This window comes from Acomys russatus, chromosome 4 (assembly GCF_903995435.1).
Source record: "Acomys russatus chromosome 4, mAcoRus1.1, whole genome shotgun sequence".
NCBI classification, from domain to species: Eukaryota; Metazoa; Chordata; class Mammalia; order Rodentia; family Muridae; genus Acomys; species Acomys russatus.
In genome coordinates, this window is record NC_067140.1 from 23,020,034 (window position 1) to 23,043,572 (window position 23,539).

Below are 23,539 nucleotides of genomic sequence, written 5' to 3' on the forward strand. Positions count from 1 at the left end.
AAAGGCACACCATCATTCTTTGTCTTTCTTTTTGTCTTAACACACTGCAAAAGCTAACAAGCAGGAGCCCTGAGAGCAATAATCCTTCCAGTCAGGAGGCTAACAAGCCTGTACCAGGCCCATCGCCCACACAGCGCCATGGTAGGCGCCTACTGCATTGAAAACAGGGGATTTACAAGGTACCCACTTCTAAGGTTTCCTGGCTCCTAATTGATCTTGATGCATAATGCATTTGGTTAGCGATAAGGCAGAGCACATTTGCTTCCTACGTAGTAAACAAGGCCCCAGTCCTGACCACGTGCCACTAGGTCTACAGAGCGAGGTAGAAGCTGAGGCATCACTGCTTCCAAGAGGGGCTGCCACAGCCAAAGCCCAAGTAACCCAGAGGGTGGCCAGGGGTAAGAAAGTACAGCACAGATAAGAGAGCCCTGGAACAAACCATTCCAAGAACTCAAAGATCCTATGAGTACGTACACTGCTACTCAGCCAGGATGCTGGGAGCGCTCCCCATTCCCTCCCAGAGTGTCCACTAAACAAGTAGACAGAAACTCTGGAGGCACAGACCTGGAAGGCTTCACCTTAAAAAAGAGGCTTTAGTCTCTATGTTCCCACCTTCCGAACTTGGAAGAGTTTCCCGTTGCCACACAGCTCACAGAATCGAGGCAGCAGCAGACGCTCAACCATGCTCTTGGGCAGCCTGGACGCCATTCTGCAGATGATCTGTACCAAGAGAAGCAGGGAGGCATCCTCATCACATGGATCAGAAAGACAACCCCCCTAAAGCATCCCCATCACATGGATCAGAAAGACAACCCCCCTAAAGCATCCCCATCACATGGATCAGAAAGACAGCCCCCCTAAAGCATCCCCATCACATGGATCAGAAAGACAGCCCCCCTAAAGCATCCCCATCACATGGATCAGAAAGACAGCCCCCCTAAAGCATCCCCATCACATGGATCAGAAAGACAAGCCCCCCTAAAGCATCCCCATCACATGGATCAGAAAGACAACTCCCCTAAAGCATCCCCATCACATGGATCAAAAAGATAACCCCCCTAAAGCATCCCCATCACATGGATCAGAAAGACAGCCCCCCTAAAGCATCCCCATCACATGGATCAGAAAGACAAGCCCAAAACTAGTTCTCAAACACTCAGAAAGGAAAACACAGGACACCTTTTAGCTCTGTCAAGTCAGATGATCAGTAGAGGCAAACATGTCCGTAACTTTACCCAGCTAGGAGTCCTCGCAGCCCTATGGGCAACTGCCCGACCCATACCATGTGCCTACTGCTGTTGGTCACTGGCTTGTTTTACCTCCATGAGGGTTATCTGCTTGCCCACCTTTCAGATGAGGTAACCAGCACTGAAACACACCAAATGATGTAAGTACAAGCCAACTGTGTTAAGGTGGGCAGCCATGGGCCATGCTGGATCGCTGCTGCACACAGCTATGGTGGGCATGCTTCTGATGCCACATCCCTGAGCAGAGAGAAGTGAGACCCCAAGCAAACGCTACACGGTTACTGGTTTGAGAATTCAGGTTCCAGCCTTCTACAAAAGCTGGAAAGAGTTTAGATTGCTTAGGGAGGAGGAAAGGGGGAGCCCACGGGATTCTATCCTATCTGCCTCACTGGACAGAGTCTGAACTGTGCACACACAGAGGAGATGCTGAGGGCCACAGAGAAAGGCGAGGGCTTAGGGCACAGGAAACTACATACAGTTGCTGACTGCCGGGACAGCAGAATCTGAAATGCTTCTCAGAGCCAAGGCAACACTCTTCAGAGGAAAGCAAGAGAACCTAGTTTCTATTTTAGCAACAAGATATAACAAAAAACCAAAACCTATGCAGGCATGAATCTAGCACCATTCAAAAATAAATTATAAGCATGAGACCAGAAAGTGTGATCCATAGGCAAAGCAATACCAGTTAACAGAAACACACACACACACACACACACACACACACACACACACACACACTCACTCAGAAGTTAGAATTTACAGACTTTAAAAAGAACTTAAGGCAGCTATTATAAATATGCTTGAGGGCTACAAAGAAAAGACAGACACAATGAATGAGCAGATTAAAAAAAAAGAAACTAAGGAACCGAACCACATAGTAACAGAGAAGCTTTGCAGTACTTGCCCTTGAATGTAATTGGACTGGGAAACAGCGTAACAGGAAAGGTGTCACAGCTCTGGCTGTGCCTATGAGAGTATCTACAAAGAGCAGCTCCCAGCCCAAGCGTGCTTGAATCTACTAATGGGGGTGGTGGAATTATGGAAAGTGGAACCTACAGGGAATAAAGCCCATAGGGCAGCTTGGGGCTGGACCTTTCCCTGGTCTCTCTCCTGTTCCTGTTTCAATCTGTTCCCCATCCTCTCTGCTGTCAGCCATTCTGCCTCCTCTTCCCCACCACGCCAGATGGCAACCTCTGAAACTGCATAAATAATAAAGCAAATAAATGATTCCTTCTGAGTTGCTCCGACCAGGCATTGTTCACAGTGGTGACTGCACAAGCCTTGCTGCATGAACCAACCGCCTGCAGAATCTAATAAACTTAAGAACCAGCCATATGAAAGCAATGAGGGGCAACCGCAAGGCAGGGATTGGATGCCTGGCTGCTCTTACGAGATGAAGGCAAGCCAGGAGCAAGGCACGGGTCATTGATTCTGGTACTCAAGAGGCTGAAGCAGGAGGATTATGAGGTAAAGAGTGAGTTCAAGGCCAGTCAGGCCTACAGAGTGAGATCACTTCAAAAAAATAAAGAGATTGCACAGCAAAGGATAGATTTTTCAAGTGAGGCCCAGATATCTCTAAGACCTGCTTAAATCCCTGGGCAAAGTGCAACCTACCTACCTACGTGTGCACAAGATTCCTGAGAAGCCATCAGAGAGGAGACCCCTTAGCGGGGCTCACCAGGGAAACTGCTCTGTGCTGGAGGTTGCTCAAAGTAAACAACTGCTGGGACAAAATTATATTAGAGATGCAACCCGGTGTAGTTTTTCCAACGACCCATGTAAAACCATCAAAGTCTTATTTAAAAAAACACCACAGAGGTGTCCAAGGGGAAAAGTGAACCACACTGCTAAGTAGTCAACTGAAATCCAAGGGGATTCAACTGCTGCACCCAGGAAACAAACCTCGTGGAGCTGCTACAAACACACTCAAGCCTGACAAGGAAGACACAGGTGAAAAAAAGCAGACCGAACTCTGTGCCATGGAGCTCCAAACACTGTGAAAACAGTAAAAGAGCAAACTGGAAATCTTAGCACTTAGAAGTACAACCAGCAAAGCAAAACTATACTGAAAGCTGACAGCAGAGGGGAGAACAAAACCTGAGTCACCTGAGGCCTGACAGCACAGGGAAGCCTACAGGAGGAGTCATCACTAAGGAGTCACCAAACTAAAGACAGATAACATGGTCAAATCTGAAGATCAAAGGGAAAAGACCTGTAGCCTAAGACCAAGGATCAAAACTGTATCTTCAAAGAGAAAGACAATGGAAGGAGTCTCTGAAGGAACAAAAGCCCCTACTTCCCAAGCCCTGTGAAATCTAGGTTGTTCAGTGAATACAGAGTAGGGTAAACATTGTTAGGACCCAAAGAGAAAAGGGAAGAGGGAAAAAAGCTTGGGAACGGGCAAGATACTTAATAAAAGCGTAAGAATAAATGTTGACTTCAGAGAGAAACAGGACTGGGCAGTAACAAAATGGTTTTAACACTCTACAAGGAAGATGAAACATACCTGTATAGATACAATTTTATACCCAGCAAAACTAGCATAAAGCTAAGGTAAAGTAAAAACTGTTTTAAGACAAGAACTACAGGAAGCCTTGAAGAAAGTTCTGTACATGGAAGAGAAATGACAGAGTCATCAAAAATGGCAAAATTGAGTATATGAAGTGCTATATCTTTCTCCTAGTAATTTCTTCAAAAGATAGCACTTTAAAATTATAAAACTACATTTTTTAGTTTATAATGTAACATATGAAAACAAGAGCACAGAGAGTGAGAGTGAGTGACAGAGACTTTGGTGATAAAGAAATTAAAATGTGAGCCAGGCGTGGTGGCGCATACCTTTAATCCCAGTACTCAGGAGGCAGAGGCAGGCGAATTGATGTGAGTTTGAGGCCAGCCTGGTCTACAAAGCGAGTCCAGGACAGCCAAGGCTACACAGAGAAACCCTGTCACCAAAACAAAATAAAACAAAACAAAAAAACAAAAAAACAAAACAAAAAAAAAGAAGAAGAAACTAAAATGTAATCCTAAAAAGTATCCAGTTACTTCAATACACAAAGAAAGAACTTAATAGAAGAACAAAAACTGGTAAGAAAAATGGAAAACAAAATGGTGGGAACAAATCCAAACATGTCAATAACTATATCAAGCAAAATTAATTAAGAATAACAATTAAAAGGCATGAACAATGAGACTAGACAGAAGAGATCCAACCTTGTGCCCACTTTAACAATTCTTCTTGATGATAAAGGTTAATAAATCAGAAGGGCGAAGAACTGAGCACCAGGAACAGTAGGACGAGGAGAAGCAAATGCCACCAGCAATGCTAGCCCAGAAACCTCACAGCAAGGGACGTGAGATGACACAGAAGAACGAACCAATGAAGTCCTCATCTCAGCTGAATTTCTTATCAAAACCATGCCATGTCACAAAGAAAATTCTAGAGCTATAGATCTGACTGTTCAACTAACAAGAATGTATAAGGACAAAAGGACCACGATACTGCACAAGGCATCTCTGAAGGGCCACTTCACAACAGTATGCCAGCTAGGTACAAAGACCAATGGGTAAGTCCAGGAAGGAGGCTGACTGCACACTCTCTCCTTTCTTCTGAGAGGGCACACCATCTCTGACGACACCAAAACTGGCATCATAGCATTTGAGTCCTGAGCTTCCCGCCATGACATACCAAGAGCATGTCATATCTAAGGCATTCCTGTTGGAGAAACAGAGGCTAAGATCAAACCTGAGGTGACATCAGGCAATGCCAAGATGGAAGAAATTCTACCAAAAAAAAAAAAAAAAAAAACCTGACCTAAACTGTGTCAAGACTCTCAAGTAACAGAAGCCAAAGACTCAGGAACTATTTAAGACCAGGAGGCCAGATACAGGATAACTCAGGGCCAAGGGATATTGACAACGACATGTGAGGTGAAGGTGGGAGACAGCAGCACTCATTTAATCATACTAATTTCCACCCCTGTGCTATGGTTTTTCAAAATGTTCCTTGTGTTGGGAAACACACACTGAAGTCTTTCAATGTCAAACAATCATGTCTCCAACTCAATGTCAAATGTTTATATGTGTGGGTGTATATAATATATTTGCACACATTTACACACAGATGCTTATTCACACATGTGCATATGTGTGTGTAAATAGAAAAGAAAGGATGACACAAATAAAGGTGAAAGAAGCTACTAGAGAAACGGGGACAAGGGCACACAGGAGCTCATGTTTATGATTTCAAACTCTTCTGCAAGTTTGAAATTAAAATGGAATAAAAAGCTAACTCTATGCCAGGTGCGGTGGCACACACCTAATCCCAACACTCTGAGAGACAGAGGCAGGTGGATCTCTGTGAATTCAAGGTCGGCCTGGTCTACCAAGCAAGTTTCAGAACAGCCAGGGCTACACAGAGAAATCCTGTCTCAAAAAACAAAACAAAAAAGAAAGAAAAACAAACAAAAACAATAACAAAAAAACCTAGGTCCAAAGTTTTAGAAAGAACACCCCAAAATAAGTAAATAGGAGAAAAAGTAGACGGGAGGGAGGGCAGGAAGGCAGGCATTTTGTTTCCAAGTTCTGTCTCTCTCAGGGACATAGCACTGCCATAGTACAGTAAAGGATTCTGGGTGGGTAATGGAGCCATCATTCCTCTGAGAATCTGTACACACACAAGAGAAGGGGGGAGCAGGAGGGTGGAAACACAAAGAAACCTAATTGGGGTGAGGGAAGGGCAATCCAAGCCCAGAACACAAATAAGGAAAAGGTCTGTGTCTTCAAACTCTGAAGACACATGCTTCTGATGTAATGCTTAGCAGAGTTGTGCAGTGATGGCCACAATAAATGAGGATGTGAGGCCTCTGTATCCAGGGCAACGGGCAACTAAAGAGCTCCCTGTATCTCTTTCCACTCCTCCCCAACCACCACACCCACATGACCTTATTACTACACCATATAAGACAAATCCAGAATCATTAAAAGGCAGCACACAGTGACAAGAAGTGACATCCCAGCAGCCCTGGGAACCACGTGTGTGGAATGGCCATCTTCAGCGAGTTGCTTGGTGCCCACTATTCTTCGCAGCCACAGCCACAGCATTCTTCTTAAATAAATGCACAAATAAAAATGAGCTCAAAATAGGGATGACGACAAAAAATGAGGAAGCCTTACTGTGAAAACGTGTTGAGAGAAAACCAGGCTTCTGACAATTAGTTATAATCGCAGAATGCTAATGGCCTCCCTGCAAGCAAGAGGAATTATAATTGGTCTCCAGTGGCCTGTTTATCCTGTCTAGATATAATTACAAGATACAGCTCTCACAGTTTTTACCAATTCATTCATCCGACAACTAACATTTATTCAGTGCTGACTCTGGGCTTGGCCTGGTGCTGGGCGCTGATGGCAAAAGGCCACAGTGGCCTCAGGTCAGAGCTCACCACTTCAAGGGACAGGTAAATGGGACTTCATAACTCAAGGCTAAGTGAAAGGAGATGGACACACAGCTGCCTGCAGTCACAGAGAGGAGGATGTCACTAACAGTCATCAAGGTGTCTGGAAACAACGTCAACAAAGAAATGTGTGTGTCATGTGATAAACTAACAACTGAGCCCTAGTCTTCACAGGAAGGCTGTGCTGTCTAACTGCTGCAGCAGGCTAGCTAATGGTCTCGTTCATGCTGGCACCGAAGCTGAGGAAGAGACAGATGTGTGTGTTATCCATGTGACAAGCCATTTCCTATAGAGCAGCCTCCTTCTGAGTAGGTATGTGTTTATATATATACGGATGTCACAACATTCACACACAGGGGCTACAAAGAGAGCTCAGAATGCAGAGGGCACTGCCCAGCCCAATCTGCTCCCACCATCACCATCACGCTGTGAGCCAACGGCTTCCTGAATAGTTACCGCAGAGCTTGAGGTATCTCCCACTGAACCAGACAACATTCTCCTTGGCAAGCTCCACAATGCACATGTGGCCTTTCCTTCTTCAGATAAAAACACCTGCGTGCTTTATACACTGTCACTTCCCAGCTGAAAAGAAGTCAGTCCCACAGCTCTTAGCGTCCAGGGCCCCCTAACTCCCAGGCTCTAGGGAAAAAAGGGGACCAAAGCACAGCTGGGCCAAAACCACAGCGCCTTCTACTCCCGTGGGATCCAGGGGAAGACAGGCAAGCCCTCTAGACACTCGAGATAGGACACAGCTACTTGACTGGTTAGGGAATGCACAGTAGGGCTTTAAGTCACAAACCAGGAGCCAATGTCTTCTGCAAATGGCCCGTGGAAGGTCTGTTATATTTTCCAAATGGTTCCAAAAAGAAAAAAGGAGAAACAGGGGGTGGAGGTGGGGGGAGAATGATGGGCACCACTGATGAAAAGGGAGTATTTGGAAACAAAACAAAATAAAAGTCCTGCTGGAATGCCTTCAGCATTATTCTTGGTGGCATTATCAGTCTTTAGGGATAAGATACCTGACTGCCAGTTGTAACCTTGGAAACTCGCTGGACCAACTTCCAAATGCAAAAGATCTACTTGGCAAAGTTCACTGCTCAACTGCCAAATACCCGACTAAATGCTATTATCCAGGTTCATTTTGCAAAGTAAATTAAATTTCTTGTAGAGAAACTTGAAATTTATAAAAGAACCCTGGAGAATTTGAATTTTAATAATCAATTATTCCTCAGACTGATTCATCTTATAAACATATGGAATATGCAAAAAATTAAATTAGTTTAAAAATCCAGACCTTTAACGCATAGTTGAAAAAAACTTTTACATAAATGAAGAATAATTGCCAAATGTTCTGACACTGCAATATAATTTTTTAGCTACATGGCGTATAATGCTTTTGCACTTTGGGGAAAAAATAATTCCTTCCTCTAACGTCATTCCCTTCTGAACAAGAAAACAACGGTCTGCTCAGCCTGCATTCATCATCAGACTTAGGATTGAAAACTCTTTATGCAAAACTATTTCCTAAAAGGCCAGCTCGGTCCTGCAGCACTGCACTGTAATTTGCAGAAAGGGTCAAGCACACAGCTTCATCTGCATGGGTCAGTGGAGGGGAGGCACTTAAGAGGACGAGATGGCCCATGATGATTCCTGAACAGAGAAGGGGCGAGGCCCGTCTGTGGCACTGGGAGCAAGCACGGTCGAACAAGGAGGAAGGAGGATGACCTTAAATAATGGTATGCAGCCTGATACCACTGGATGACACATGGAAAAGCGACACAGCAGGCCAGGTGCTCAGCATACCCCACTGCTCCTGCCAGGGAGCTGCCACACCCACTCCTAGGGACTCCTTGCTACTTACACATTTATAAAAACATTAGATGTACTGAGGGTTTTTGACAGTCTAAGTACCGCCTGACATTACCTTGCACACTCTCGCCAGCCCCTGACTTTGAGAAACAAGGCCCCAACCCAGCAGGCTGAGGAGCCTGGCTGTGGGACTGGGCATCCTATGCAGCAGCAGAGGCTTGGCAGTTTAAGTTGCTAGTGATATTCACTCCAGCCCTGGTGCTCCAAGAATGTGCATGTGCATGCCTTAAACACAGGCTCAGGGCCACCCATGAAACTTCCCTAAACTAGCCCTGGCCACCTTACTCAGGGAGTGGTACTGACCAAAGTTCAAGTCCTGCATTAGCCACTGGGGGTGCAAGCCTCTCCCAGGGAAGACTCACGCTCAGAGCTTCTGCTCTGCAGTCGTCATCTCGGTCAGGAGCAGACCGCTCTAGCAGGATGGGACATACTTTGCCTTCGATGTCACAGTGGGAAATCAGACCTTGCTCCAGAAGGGCCAGTAGCACTTCCTGGCTGGATTTTCTGACCTGGAGGGAAAATGGTAGAAGGTAAAGCAGGGGATGGGTAGATGTCCTCTCAGGATGGAGACGGCCCTCCCGTGGCAGCTCTCCATCTTCCTCTGGGTCTGTCCTTTGTCCCCAGCTTCCTGGTGGAACCATTCTTCCCATATGCATGTTTTGTGTACGATTTATAATTGTCATGTGTTTTCCAGAGGATGACGTTGGGGGCATTGCCATGTGAGTTGTCCATTGTCCTCAGACACCTCTGCACAGGCAGCAGGTGTCCATTCTGTAACGGCCTGTTGAATGGACACACATCTGCCCCACTGGCACAGGTGTCAGAATGAAAGCCAGCATCCACCTCTGCTACTGTGCAAACATGGCCCACCACACACAAGACCTGAGTTGTGTCTGGGAGAGCCCCACCATGGTGGAGTGTGCACGGAAATAAGATGCTTCTCATCCTTGCCCACTGTGGAGTTAATGGGCACCAGGTGCAAAGGAACCGGGAGCAGTTAGAGACATTTTTGTTTTTAATGAAAGCACCTAAAATTCCCATTTATATAGAGAGCAATGAAATATGCAGCTCATTGTCAGGAGAGTAAGGCAACAAAATCATAATAGGCCCCAGAAGTGAACGGATATTGTCACCGATGATCAGGCCACAGCAGAGTACAAGAGGGCAAGCCCCAAGTCTGTGGCCAGAAAGGCTACACGACACCAGTACTTCTGACCTGAGTGCATGAAAACAGTGCTTCAAGAAGATCAGTCTGACAGCAGTGCTCCAAGTGAATTGCAGGCAATGAGAGATGAGCACAGAAGGCCAGCAAGAGATGGAAGGCAGAGGCCAGCTGGGGTGGGAGAATGAGGCCCTGCTAGCTGGCTATGTTAAGAAAGGTGACGCCCTACCAGTATTACCCAGAACAGTGACAAGACTGGGTCCTACTATGATGATTCATGTGTCAAACTGACTGAGGAGCTGGCATGTGCCAGGAACTAAGCACATGAGAAGGCCACGAGACATAGAAACAATTCTGGGGCAGCAGTGATAAACGATACTGTCTTGGGGGTGCATCAAGTATACACGGAGTGTATCAAGAGGGAGACAAAACAGGTGACAACTAAGGACACAGAGCACAGTGGGGACATGGCCAGGATACTCACAGTGGCCATCAAGGACAGAGGGAGGGCAGTAGGGGCTGGACAGTCACAGCAAACATGGAGACTGATACCCAAAGACAGGAGCTGGCAAGTGCAGTGGTTAGTTGGTGCCCTCCTAGGTATCTCTACATCAATCTCTGGAATACGCAGCTATGAATGTTAGAATTTTAATCTTGTCCATGAGCTGAAGGGCTCAGTCTTTGGCCTGTGGCAAGGACTGGGAAACTGGGGGACCTTTGGGTCAGTGGGTGGACCTAGCAAAAGAAAGCCAGATTATGGTTTATGGGTTCTCTCTCTCTCTCTCTCTCTCTCTCTCTCTCTCTCTCTCTCTCTCTCTCTCCCTCTCTCTCTCCCTCTCTCTCTCTTCCTCCCTTTCCCTTCCCCATTCTGTTTCCTGTCCAACAGAGCTAACTAGCCATGGTGCAAGACCTCTGAGCCCAGGAGCCCAAATATATCTTTCCTCTTTGAAATTGTGTTACCTGGGATCATGACATGGTGATGGAAAATGAATAGCCACCAAAGCTTCTGTAGAAAAGAATCTTTAAAGACATAATTAAAGGCCCTGCTGTCAGCCAGGATTAGTCCATCACAAGCATCGTGACAAGAGAAAGACAAGAGAAGAAAATGTGAAGAAATACTTAGAGGTGGGTGCATCAAGTAGCACAATCCACAATCCTCAGAGGCAAGGCTGGTGAGGAGGGTTCTCAGAGCTCTTGGCCCAGTCTGACAACATTTTGCTAGGACCTCTGCCTCCAGAACTGTGAGAGTAAAGACCCAAGGCTTTGAGCTGCCAAGATCCTGGTACTTTGTTACAGTTGGCCCAGGAAACCACCAGAACATCAGGAGGCAAGACTCCAGGTTCCTAGAAGAGCATGCTCAATGGGATAAAGACGTGATCTCTGGGGACATGACAAGTTCCAGGCAACAGAAGCAAGGCGAAAAGGAGTGAAAAGGAACTGAGGGTGAGGTGAGCCTGGGAAGTCTGATCTCTGTGTGACCCTTTGTCTTCTGCGTACCACCACCCGACCCCGGTGGGCACAGCGTATATCAGGCTGCTTTCACTTGGTTTCTCCCTGGGGTCATGTGGCCGATGAGCCAGGGAACACCTAAGTCGGAGAACACAAAGCAAACAAATGTGGCAACATTCAGCCATCGGAGGCCCAGGGGATAACAATGCAGACTGGGACAGAGGGGCAGAGGCTGAGGTCGGTGGAGAGTCAGGGGAGGGTGGCACACGAGCACTAGAATCTGAATGTGTGTTCCATGGTTCACTAGCTGAGGTTTCATCTCTTCACTTGTGAGACTAGACACTAATACGCAGATTCTAGGTATGCTGGGATGGCTCTGGATAAAGCCACAGGGTGGAAACACCATAAGTCTAAGGTGTGCTCAGGTGGGCCCGGCCGCCCACGTCCATTATTCCACTATCTGGGAGGCTGAAGCAACAGATCACTGTGAGTGCCAGGCCATCCCAGGCTACAGAGTGAGACCATGTCTCAACTCAAGCAAGCAAACAACAATGCATTTACTACACTTAACCTGCCAACAGGCTAGCCAACCTCAAATGTACTAAGAGATTGATTACATTAATAACAGCTGGACAAGATTACCTAGAACAACCCCACCTAACAGCAAAGTCCTGCACAACTCAGGTAATTGGCCGAATACAATAACAAGTGTAAAATTTACAATGGGCATCTGTGTACACTGTAAGGAGCCAGATCTTTAAGCCATCATGAGGGCTGACAGTTTAAAAGGCCTCGCAAGATGCAGTTAAGAACAGTAGTCAGGACACATGCCCTGTTCCCAACATCTCCCTGGCCAGCGGACAGGAGTGTGGACAGCAATCCCCGCCCAAGCGCCCGAGAGGATCAAGGGACGCAGCTGCAGACGTTTTCCTCACGCCACCTGGAGGGCGCAGCAGTTGATGGTGGCAGGCATCCAGGTCCAATCTCAAAACCAAAGTAGCATCAATAACAGATGGAGCATGGGTCAGGCAGAGTGCTCAAAAAGGCTGCCAACAGGTGACCTGGCTCCGGGTACGAGAAGAGGGTACAAATGCGATGGTACGGCACACACGTGAAATGAACAGCTGCACAGACCAATGCAATGGTGCTGACACAGAGGAGCAAGCCAACGCAGTCCAGAAAGCACAGTCATTACTACTTACGTAGTAACACCCCACTCAGAGCCACTTTCACAAGTGCGGTAACTGTGACAACCTGCAAGCAAAGGACGGTGGTGCTCTACAGCAGGAGAGTGGTACAGGGCACTTACAACCACTACTGTAACCTCACAATCAAAAGCAAAGGGCTGCCAAGCAAAGCTGCAAACCCTTGTTACATAAAGCGGGAGGAGATGGGTGTTTATTTTATGGTCTTTCTCTCAAGTGATTAAATTTGTCAAGGCAATTTAAAATTTGAAATTGTTTTAAAAACAAGAGCACTGTATCTTTTCCAATGGGCCAATTAGCCGGGTTCAAGGCCACGTCTACTGGGTGGCAGGAGCACAGGCCCAGGCAGAGGGAGTCACATTGCCGAAACTGAATGAGAGCAGATTGGGGCTACCACAGATCCTCCTTCAGGGAGGTTGGCAGTGGGAGATGAGGTCAAAGCCGGGAAGCAGAGACGAAAGAAACTGAGGCACAGAAACAACACAAGCTGGGAGTAGGCCGAGTGAAAACGTAACAGCTGGGCAGAAGGCCTGGGTGAGCCTAGCTGCCCAGTTCCACAGAACTTGAGACTGCGGTCAGGTGCTAGATCCTGGGCTAGGTCACAAAAGCTCCTACAGCAAGGACTCAGGTTTGACAACAGGCAAGAAGGTCATGGAGAGTCCAGAAGAGCCTGGACAACTCCTAGACAGACAGGTGAGGCTCAGGGCAGCAGGCCTGGTACCCAGCCACAGCCTCATTTCCCTCCCATCTGTGCCATGTGCCATGCTCCCCACACTAGTGAGACAGTATGGCAGGCAGAGCCACAGCAGGGCTGGAGCGCAGGACCTGCTGTTTAGTACAGCCCAAAGAGCAGATGTGTGAGGACAGCTGCAGGCTTCAGGTGTTACCCTAAGACACACCTGGCACTCCTCACCTGTGTCACAGGCAAAAAGTTCCTGCCAATGAGCAGACTGATCCATCTGGCAGAACAAGGCAATTACCCCAGCCTGAGGCAAACTGAGCCACGTCACTACTAGAACTGGGACCAACAAGAACCTCTGGACACTGCCAGGGTATCTCCAAAGAGCCAGCACCTGTCACGAGAGTAGAGAAGGGCACTGGGAGGAACAGGTTGGCTCTAGTGGGCAGGCCTTCCTGAGGTTAATGGTTGTAGTGGTAGAGGAGTAGTCAGGCCCCAGAATCTACCCAGTTGAGTCAACTTCCTCACAGCTCTGGCTTTAAGGGTGGAAGGGCAGAGGAGTAGGTGTGTCTTGGGGGTTATGCATTTATGATGGAAACAAGGGAGATGTGCATGGTCTGCCTGGACGTGGAGGTTGAGGGGGGAAGAGTTTCCAAGGTCCTAGGCCGTGGCTTAGGGGATTGAACACATCAAATGGTGTTCTGTTCAATGCATTAGGGGATGAAGACTGAAGGACTCTATTTTCTCCGTGATGTAAAAGGCAAGGTCACTTGCTTGGCGAAAGGCAGGGCAAGGTGAGGGGCCTGATGAGAACGGCAAAGGTCCAAGGGGCCTGCCAAGGATAACGGGAGAAGGAGCTGATGAGGGGCAGGGAAAGGGTTGCCAAGAGTGCTGCACTTCTAGCAGCAATTGAAGCCCATAAATTTCCAATGGCACCAATCAACGCGTGACAGGACTCTTCCCGCAGACCAAGCTCAGCAGGCAAGAGTGGAAGAAGCTAGGCTGGTTCTAGCTACCCAGAGCCAGGGTGGCAGAGCCCTACCAAACAACAGGAAGGTGAGATGGGTCTGAGAGGTTGGAGCGGGAGAGGACAGCTGCAGAACATCTGTGTGAAGGCAGACATGATAGGGCTGTGGATTCAAAGGCCTGTGTGACAAGGAAAGGCCAGGTGGGAGAAGAGATGATAGGAGCAGTGCTGTGATGGCTGAAGGCCAGCTTCAGTGGGAGACCAGAGGCACAGCAGGGGGGCAGGGGGTACCCTGGTGGGCACAAGGGAAACAGCTGGTGCTGCCAGTAGGGAGAGCCTTCCAATCACTGTCATGTCTCCTCAGCAAACACAGGGCAGGTGCAGGTTCCATCCAGGAAGCAAAGCCATACTTCTGCCTTGTCCTTCTGGAACAAAGTATGTGACAAACACATGTGACAGAGGTCAATAAAAGGTCTAATCTCTGGACACGGTCTCTCATTTTAAAAGAATGCATCAAAAGAGAATGAAAATTCAGCAGAAGAACAAAAGTGGGTGTTCATGCTGCTGACAGTACACACACACAGACACACTGCTGACAGTACACACACACAGACACACTGATGACAGAACACACACACAGACACACTGCTGACAGTACACACACACAGACACACTGCTGACAATACACACACACAGACACACTGCTGACTGACAGTACACACACAGACACACTGCTGGCAATACACACACACAGACACACTGTTGACAGTACACACACAGACACACTGCTGACAATACACACACAGACACAGTGCTGACAGTACACACACACAGACACACTGCTGACAGTACACACACACAGACACACTGCTGACAGTATACACACACACACACAACACTGCTGACAGTACATACACACAGACACACTGCTGACAGAACACACACACAGACACACGGCTGACAGTACACACACACAGACACACGGCTGACAGTACACACACACAGACACACGGCTGACAGTACACACACACAGACACACTGCTGACAGTACACACACACACAGACACACTGCTGACTGTATACACACAGACACACTGCTGACAGCACACACACACTGCTGACAGCACACACACACACTGCTGACTGTACACAGACACATGTGAGGCTGAAGACAGGGAGGACCGGCAAGATTAAGACCAGTAAAGTTGATGAAGAAACAGGACAATGTCTGTGGCTTCAGATGAACTTGCTGAGAGCAGAAATCTGTCCTGCTCATCTCTTTATCCCCAGGCACAATGCACCAGGCATGGCTTATGATGGGCACTCAGAAACTGTCAGAACAAATGAACGAATGGAGGAAGCTGCCTCACGTTATGATCAGATTCATGGGAGAAAATGCAAAGATAATCAAAATACCCACAGCAGGAGAGTGGAAACAGGAAAGTTTCTTCCTTACCTGAAAACCCCATTGCATCCTGTCATGCTGTGTAACACTTAAAGATGGCTACCTGTCCTTCTTAAGATTATCAGATCAAGAAAAACCACAAACGAAATGCTTAGAATTTCTTGAAAATAGTGGTAATCTAAACATGGTATGTCATTAAATATTAAAACGTTTTCACCCTTTACAGAAAGTCATCTACGAAATACACTAATACAAATAGAAAGCTTAGAGGCTTTCTTCACTCCACGTGCATGTGTGTGTGTGTGTGTGTGTGTGTGTGTGTGTGTGTGTGAATACATGCAATAAATAACAACTGATGAGAAAAGAGACCATGAAGAAGAGTGGGGAGGAATATACTGAGAGGCTTTGGAGGGATAAAGGAAAGGGAAAAGTGTTAAAATTAAAACAATCTCAACCCCACCCAAACAAACAAACAAACAAATGCCAAACAAATCCTAAACAAAGTAGAAGAGAACCAGTCAGGCCTGGTGGTATGTCCCCATTTCTCAGCTACCTGAGAGGCAGAGGCAAGAAGGTCAAAAGTTCAAGGCCAGGCTGGACAACTTAGAAAGGCCCAGAGTAAAACAAGGACAAGAACGCTTGTCTAACAGGCAAGAGTGGGACTCAGCAAAACACACACACACACACACACACACACACACACACACACACACACACCCCTCCCTAAGTGCAGTGATACAGTAATGTGGGGTCAAACACCAACATCTGTGTCAATTACCACATAAGACTTATTACATTGTGCAAAGTGAAAAAATATATACAAATAGAAACACCAGAAAGTAAAAGCTGCACTCACCACAAAGAAATGATTGAATTCACTGAGTTCATAGCCAGGAACACCCTGGTTCTGGTTTCTCATCATTTCTAGAATATTCTAGAATATTCAATATTCTAGAAGGTTCTAGAATAATGTCTCCTACAAGCCAGAGCTAAAACAACTCAATTATCAAAAAGAGCAATGCTCATGATGACTGAAGCACAGGCTCCATGTTAAAGCCTAGAGCCCTGAGTAATCTAGGCATTGAAAGAGATCAGTGGCCATCTGTAGATGACTCCGGATACCAGCTAATTATCCTGGAACCAGTAAATAAGGATAAAGAACTTACCCACCTTTCTAGCTAGTCGGATTTTGAGAGGTCTTAAATAGCTAGTGGAGAAAGCTCCTCACTGAAGACTTCCAAGCATGACATCAAGGAGCAACACATGACAGAATTCAAGTGTCAGAATCTACAGCTCACAAGAAATAAAGTCTCTCTGAGGACTACCATGGCTGCTCCAAGTGATGGACACCTTTCATATAGAAGGTAGGACAATATCGCTTACACCTAGGAACTACACTTAGCATTAGAGAAAGAAGGTCCTGGAGCTCCTATGCTTCCCAACTTGATCCAGGATGGGGACAGGTCCCATCGCTGAAGTACTCTTGGGGAGCAGAGGACCCATTTCTGGATGAACCTCTAGACTCAATGTCTAGTTTATAGGAACACTTGGGATGAAAAGAATCATTTTTTAAAAAATATTTATATATTTTTAATGTATATGAGCACACTGTCTTCATGCACAGCAGAAGAGGACACTGAATAGTATGACAGATGGTTGTGAGCCTCCATGTGGTTGCCGGGAACTGAACTCAGGACCTCTGCAGGAACAGACAGTGTTCTTAACTGCTGAGCCATCTCTCCAGCCCGATGAAGGGAATCCTAATGCTAGAGATGCAACTGTCCACCCAGGATGGGAGAGCCAACAGGACAAATGCCCGGGTTCTTCAGTCACTACACAGCAAGAAGTGGGGAGGCACAGCTCTTACAAGCTGCAGAGAGTTAAGCGACCTAAGACAACCCCATGCGCCATCCTTGCTTGTATTCACACCCAAAGGCATCATCTGGAAAAGTCACATGTCTTGCTGGGTATGGGGATGCACGTCCATAATCCTGCATTCACGATGCTGAGGCAGGGGACCCAGAGCTCAAGGGCAGCATCCACTACTTAACAAGCAGAAAGCTAGCCTGCCTCAAAAGCAGAGACCCAACAAATGCACACGGTGAGACACTGGAGGATTTAACCAGTGCCAGCAGGGCAGACGGCAGGGAGTAAGTAGAGGTGAACTTTAAAATAATGGCATGTCTTTCTCTCTACTTTTGCCATGCTAAGGACTGGATGTAGGGCATTGTGTACACTACGCAAGTGCTCTACCCCTGAGCTGCATCCTCAGCCTTTTCTTTCTTAAGAGAGCCATGCTAACACATTGACAGCTGGAGTGACATGGTGTCTGAAACTGCTTTCCTCTGTGATGGAGTCTATTTGGGTGAGATAAATGGACAACTGGTCAAGTGTTAATGACAGTTGAAGCAGAAGAAGGAGCATGAAGCTGCCCACTTTTATATTCTGTCCACACATCCAGAGTGGAAAGTTGTTTTGTTTTTTTTGAGACAGGGTTTTTCTGTGTGACAGCTCTGGCTGTCTTGGACTTGCATTATGGACCAGGCTGGCCTCAAACTCAGAGAGATCCACCTGCCTCTGCCTCCCAAGGGAGGAGTACAGCCCACCTCTCCCATGAGATGAAAGGACCTGCTTCAGGCAGTTCATGCCACCAAGGCTCTTCCTGAACTATGGATGAACCTAACCGAGGGCTGGAGAGATGTGCCAGTGAGATCTTAGGGTGGCCATGTTCACACCTGGTTATCTGGGTCCTCGAGGTACCGCGCTATAACAGGCATGAAGTACTGGGAGACCAGCGCAGGGACATGCAGCCTGCCTTCTTGTAAGACAGCAACCACAGGAGGGATTTGCTCCATCAGCTCCATCCGCACAGTGGGCTCTGCAGCAACAGTACAGAGAGAGTTATATTAAGAATAAGCCAAGCATCTGACATGGGGTATACTAATGGTTTCTAGCTTTTCTTACTAAAATACTTCATCAAGAAAATTAGACAAATGCAGTTTAAAAATCATTTCCCATTTAGAGTATTTATGCTACAGACAGGCTTTAAAAAGCTAGTGAGCCACACAGCAATATAAAAACACAAAAGCAAGAGAGGATGACAACTCTCTTATAACAAGCCATATACAAATGGAGAAAGGACCAAGAAGTCTGCGTGCCGGGCCAGCGTCCAAAGCCATTACAGCTAATGGCTTCTCTGCCAGACCTATGGGTTGTGCTTATTTAAATTCCAGCCGCGATGTATACATTATAAATAACTCTTTCACAAATGCACTCCCCCACAATCCACGCATCCCAATTATTTCTAAGGCAAAGCATTAAACAAAAGAGCGCTCAAGCTCCAGTACACCACATTAAATTTAACACAAATATATAATTGCCGCAGCACTGGAAATGGTGATTCATTTACCAAGAGAATCCATTCAAAGCCCCAAAACATCCACTTGGGCCTTTTTAAAAGCGTCGTGTCACATCCATATGAATATTTTAAACTAATATGGAAGCTATATGGAAGGCTTCTTTTTCTATCTTCAGCTAAAATGATCAAATTCTAAGACCTCAGATTTCTGGAACTTTCTGAAGCATCTCGCCATTCATTATGAGTGCAGAGAAGGGGGGCTGCAGGGCAGCTGTCAGGACTGGCAAGCCCACCCACTCATTCATCTTCCTTCTCTTTACTGTGTGGCAGGGGTGAGGAGACAGGCAGTGTCAAAGCATCTTCTGTGCTGCACTGTGCCTTCCTCCAGAATAGCAATCACAGAGAGGCAGAAAGAGCAAGGAAAATCAAGATCAGGCCCCAGAGATCACAGGTGAGAGAAGCTAATGACTGGGATTGTTCCAATCCAAAGGGCTGCTTCTGATTGGGTGTTTCTTAGCAACCAGCACTCTGGCAAAACTCAAGAAATACAAAAGGCCTAAATGCCAGGGCAAATGGCCCTCATCACATTAGTCACTCTGATGTTCCAAAAATAAGGACAATTTGAGTCATTCTCAAGTAAGACGTCTGTTCTTCATGACAAAATCTATCCATGGTCAGACACGGCCCAAAGCTCACTGATTAATATGAAGGCCTTTAAATTTTAGCTAGTATTTACAGTATATAATTTTAAAGAAATGTATAAGTAAAGAAAGTTACAGAACTGAACAAACCTGCATCTTCTGACATCTGGACTGCCACCTCCAGGACTGCTAGGGTGTCCTCGTCATGATGGCTGAAGTCCCTGAAGACGCCCAGGAGTCCTCTTGCAACAATCTGGCTGTGGAGACAGAAGGAGCCACGCAGTATGTTACCTGGAAGGTGCTGGCTAAAGAGGGCTCAGTTGTAGGCACCGAGCTAAAACAGGAAGGCCATGGAGCAAAGGAAAGCCAGCCATGTCCATCTAAGAGCACAGAGACTACCATCAAAGATGGCTGCTCTAATGCCAATCAAAGCCCTCTAGGCATTGTGACTTTATCTCACAACCTGCAGCCAGAATAAACTTGACACAGCAAAACCCTTATCCTCCTTTGCTTACTGGCTCTTAAAACCCATACAGACTTAGAAGAAAGCTCTTGGGTCAGCAGAGGCATGTGGAGCAGGTAGCCAACGAACAAAAGATGCCCAGAGAGTACCTGCTGTTCCTTTCAAGGTCTGGAAAGTGAAGAACTACGTGCAGACAGAAGTCTGGAGGGAATCGTTTTAACTCAGGCACTTCCCTGAATGTGCTATGTTTATTCTCTCTCTCTTCAAATGAGATTAACCTTAAACACGATGGACCCGCAACACCCCTTTTGAGGGAGCACGAAAGCTATATGTAGGCTTGGTCAAGACAGCAAAGGTGAAGGGCAGGGTCAGTGGCAGCAAGTATCTAAGGAAAAGAAAGCTGGTACTGGGCCCCAGGCCAGCAGGAGAGCAGCGAGCCAGCCTGCAACTGAGGAGCAACCTAACAACCAGGGAGACTCTCCACAGACAGTAGGCAGCACTGAGCACATGCCACAAACAAGAGGCTCTCGCCATGAGGCTGTGAAGATGAGACTACTACTGCAGGCAAAAAGGCTTGTGCTGTAAAGCATCTCAGGCACCAGCGAGAAACCAAGGTGTCTATTCAACTTATGCTCAAGAGCAGGGAGGGAGTAGGCCTTCCAAAGAGTAGGACTACAAACCCGAGGAGCCAATGTAAACTACTCAAAACAAGGAGCCACAGACAAATGCTTTATTAAACACTTAAAAAAAAAAATACTTGAACTATAAGAAATGATCAAAGAAATCCTCCAAGCAGGAGAAAGTGACACCACACAGAAATTCAGCTTTACATAAATTATTAAAAGCACCAGAAATGATGACCACATATAAAGATTTATCTCATTATTTAAATCTCTTTAAGAAACAACTGTTAAATAAAACTGATAATGAATTGTGGATTTATAGCACATATATGTATGTATGTGTACATATGTGTATGTAAAATGGAAGACAAAACAGCACAAAGACCAGAAGACAAAATGAAAGCATACTAGTGTAACTTTATTACACTGTGAAGTAGAAACTAAATGAGGCAAGCCCTGAGACAGCCACTAAAATAACAAGACAACAAATCATAACTAAAACTATTAAGACAAACTGAATTCATAAAAATTCCATTAAACCAAGAAAAGGCAGATAAAGACACCAAAGAGAAAAGAGTTATGACAAATGAACTGAGAGGTAGGATGTCAGCTTCAGCACCAGTGAATACAAATAACATAAACACTCCAAACATTCAAGTTAAAACACCAAGACTGCTAGAGTTAAACAACATCCAACTATGTACTGCTAACAAGAAACACACTCTAATAGACATATGTAAATATATTTAAAGTAAGAAAACTAACAATAGTTAAAGAAAGCTAAAGTAGCTACCTCAATATCAGACAAAATACATTTCAGACACAGAGAACATCACCAGGGATAAAGTCATTTCACAGTGATAAAGGGGTGAACTTATAAAGAAGAAATTATAATCCTAAATGTCTATGTACTAAATAACACAGCTTCAAGCTACAGAGTAAAAATCAATAAAACTACAAGGAGAAATAGATAAAAGTCACAGTAGGAGTCCAGAAATAGGCCCACACATACATCACCAATGAGTTTTTACAAAGGTCAACAGAGAAAAAACAGCTTTTTCAAAAAGTGATGCTGGAATGAAGGGACACTGGGAAAAAATGGACCTATCATCTGATACCATGCATAGAGATTAATGCAACATGGACTAGAAGGCTAACATTGAGAGCTTCACCATATAAATTCATGAAAAGAAAAATCCAGAGGAGGAAAAAATCCTGCATGAGCTTTGGGTAGCATTTTCCAAGGCTGGGTTTCTCTATGTAGCCATGGCTATCCTGGAACTCACTTTGTAGATCAGGCTGGCCTCAAACTCACCTGCCTTTGCCTCCTGGGTGATGGGATTAAAGGTGTGCACCACCATCCAGTGGTAGCAATATTTTTGAAGCCTCAAAATATATAAACCATAAAAGAAAATAAATAATTTTACAATGTCATTAAATGAAATAGTCTTTTCCAAAATTGCACTACTAAGTGGGGTGGGGAAGACAAGCCACAGACTGGGAGAAATGATTTCCCTAAAGAGGCACACAGACTCACCCTTCAAACTGTTCACAGTCAACTGACGCAATGTTATTCAAATGGAAAAATGTCTGAGAACAACCTGAAATATTATTAGTTGCCAAGCAGACAAGATGAAGAACTGACGTGTTCTACAAAACAGGCGAACCTTGGAAATCCCTGAGTGAAAACCCACAACCGCGTGGTTGCACTGCTCCCACAGTGGACACAGAAAGCAGGTTAGCAGCTGCTGAGGGTGGAGGATGATATCACGTGAGCAGAAACTGTTCATGGGAACAGGATTGCTTTTGGAAGTGGTAAAGTTTCAAAATTCCTTGCAGAATGTTACACAAGTCTCTGACTACATTCAAATCTATCAACAAGAATTCTGAAAGCTGTAAACTGTATGGCATGTGTGATGACACTAACTGTAGTGCATGTGTTGTATACACTGTACTGAACTGTATGGTATGTTGTCTTAGTCAATGTTCTATCGCTGTGAAGAGACACCATGACCAAGACAAATCCTATAAAAGAAAGCACTTGATTGAGGGATCGCTTACATAGTTTCAGAGGGTCAGTCCATTAACATCATGGCGGGGAGCACACTTAGAGCAGAGGCGGTAGGGATCTGAGAGCTGTATCCTGATCCATAGGTCAGGAGTGAGACTGAGCCTTGAAACTTCAAAATCCAAGCACTGTGGCATACTTCCTCCAACAAGGCTGCACCTCCTAGTCCTTGTAATCCAAAATTTCATGACCCCCAACTAATTATGAGAAAGTACCAGACAACCTCATTGGGAAGACATTCTATGAACTACCTCATTACTGTTCTTCAAAAATCACCATTGTCATGTAAGCCAAGGGTAGAACAAGGAACTGTTAAAGATTGGAGGAGAGTACAGAGACACAACAACTAACTGTTGACATGGTGCCCAGATGGCAGCTTGGCACCAAGAAAAGATGACCAGTGGAAAGCCATGGTGTCTGAGGCCAATGACCCATCCTGGAGCACTGCTAGAGTTAGTGTCTCACACACAAGTTCACATCTGCATAAAGGTCTGAGCAGGGCTCCTGCTTTCAGCACAAGTACATGGGGAGTTGATAATTCTTTGCTGTGGGAGTGTCCTGAGCATCCCAAGGTTCTTAGTGGCAACCCTGGTTTATATCCACTAGGTGTCAGTAGCATTCCCTGACCCCCCAAGATGTGACACCCAGAAGTGTCTCTGGGACATCTTCAAAGGTCACCTAGGAGCAGAATCACTCCGGCGGCGGATCACTGCACTAGAAGGAGCTGGGCAGAGTGTGCCGGAACTCTTTATATACACTAGTTACTTCTCCCACTGCTGTAATCAAATATATGATGGTGGCAACTGAAGAACGAAATGTATGTTTGGGCCCATGGCTTGAAGGAAGAGGCACCATAGCCAGAAAGTCTTGGTGGTAGGAGAATGAACCAGAGGGTCTCTTGGCATCCAGTCAGGAGAGAGGAGAATGCTGGTGCTTAGCTCACTGTCTCC

General features: G+C 46.0%; 1 protein-coding gene across 1 annotated transcript in view; it reads right to left on the reverse strand.

The window, feature by feature from the left end:
- LOC127188372 (serine/threonine-protein phosphatase 4 regulatory subunit 1-like) overlaps window positions 1–22,868 on the reverse strand; it is a 40,577-nt gene extending 17,709 nt beyond the window's left edge. Inside the window, exons 1-5 of the mRNA XM_051144853.1 lie at window positions 22,849–22,868; window positions 19,586–19,740; window positions 18,172–18,314; window positions 8,932–9,078; window positions 613–720 (exon numbers count right to left, since the gene is read on the reverse strand). Coding sequence (XP_051000810.1) covers window positions 613–720; window positions 8,932–9,078; window positions 18,172–18,314; window positions 19,586–19,740; window positions 22,849–22,868 — 573 coding nt within the window. The remainder of the gene's footprint in view (window positions 1–612; window positions 721–8,931; window positions 9,079–18,171; window positions 18,315–19,585; window positions 19,741–22,848) is intronic.
- Window positions 22,869–23,539: the final 671 nt, after the last annotated feature.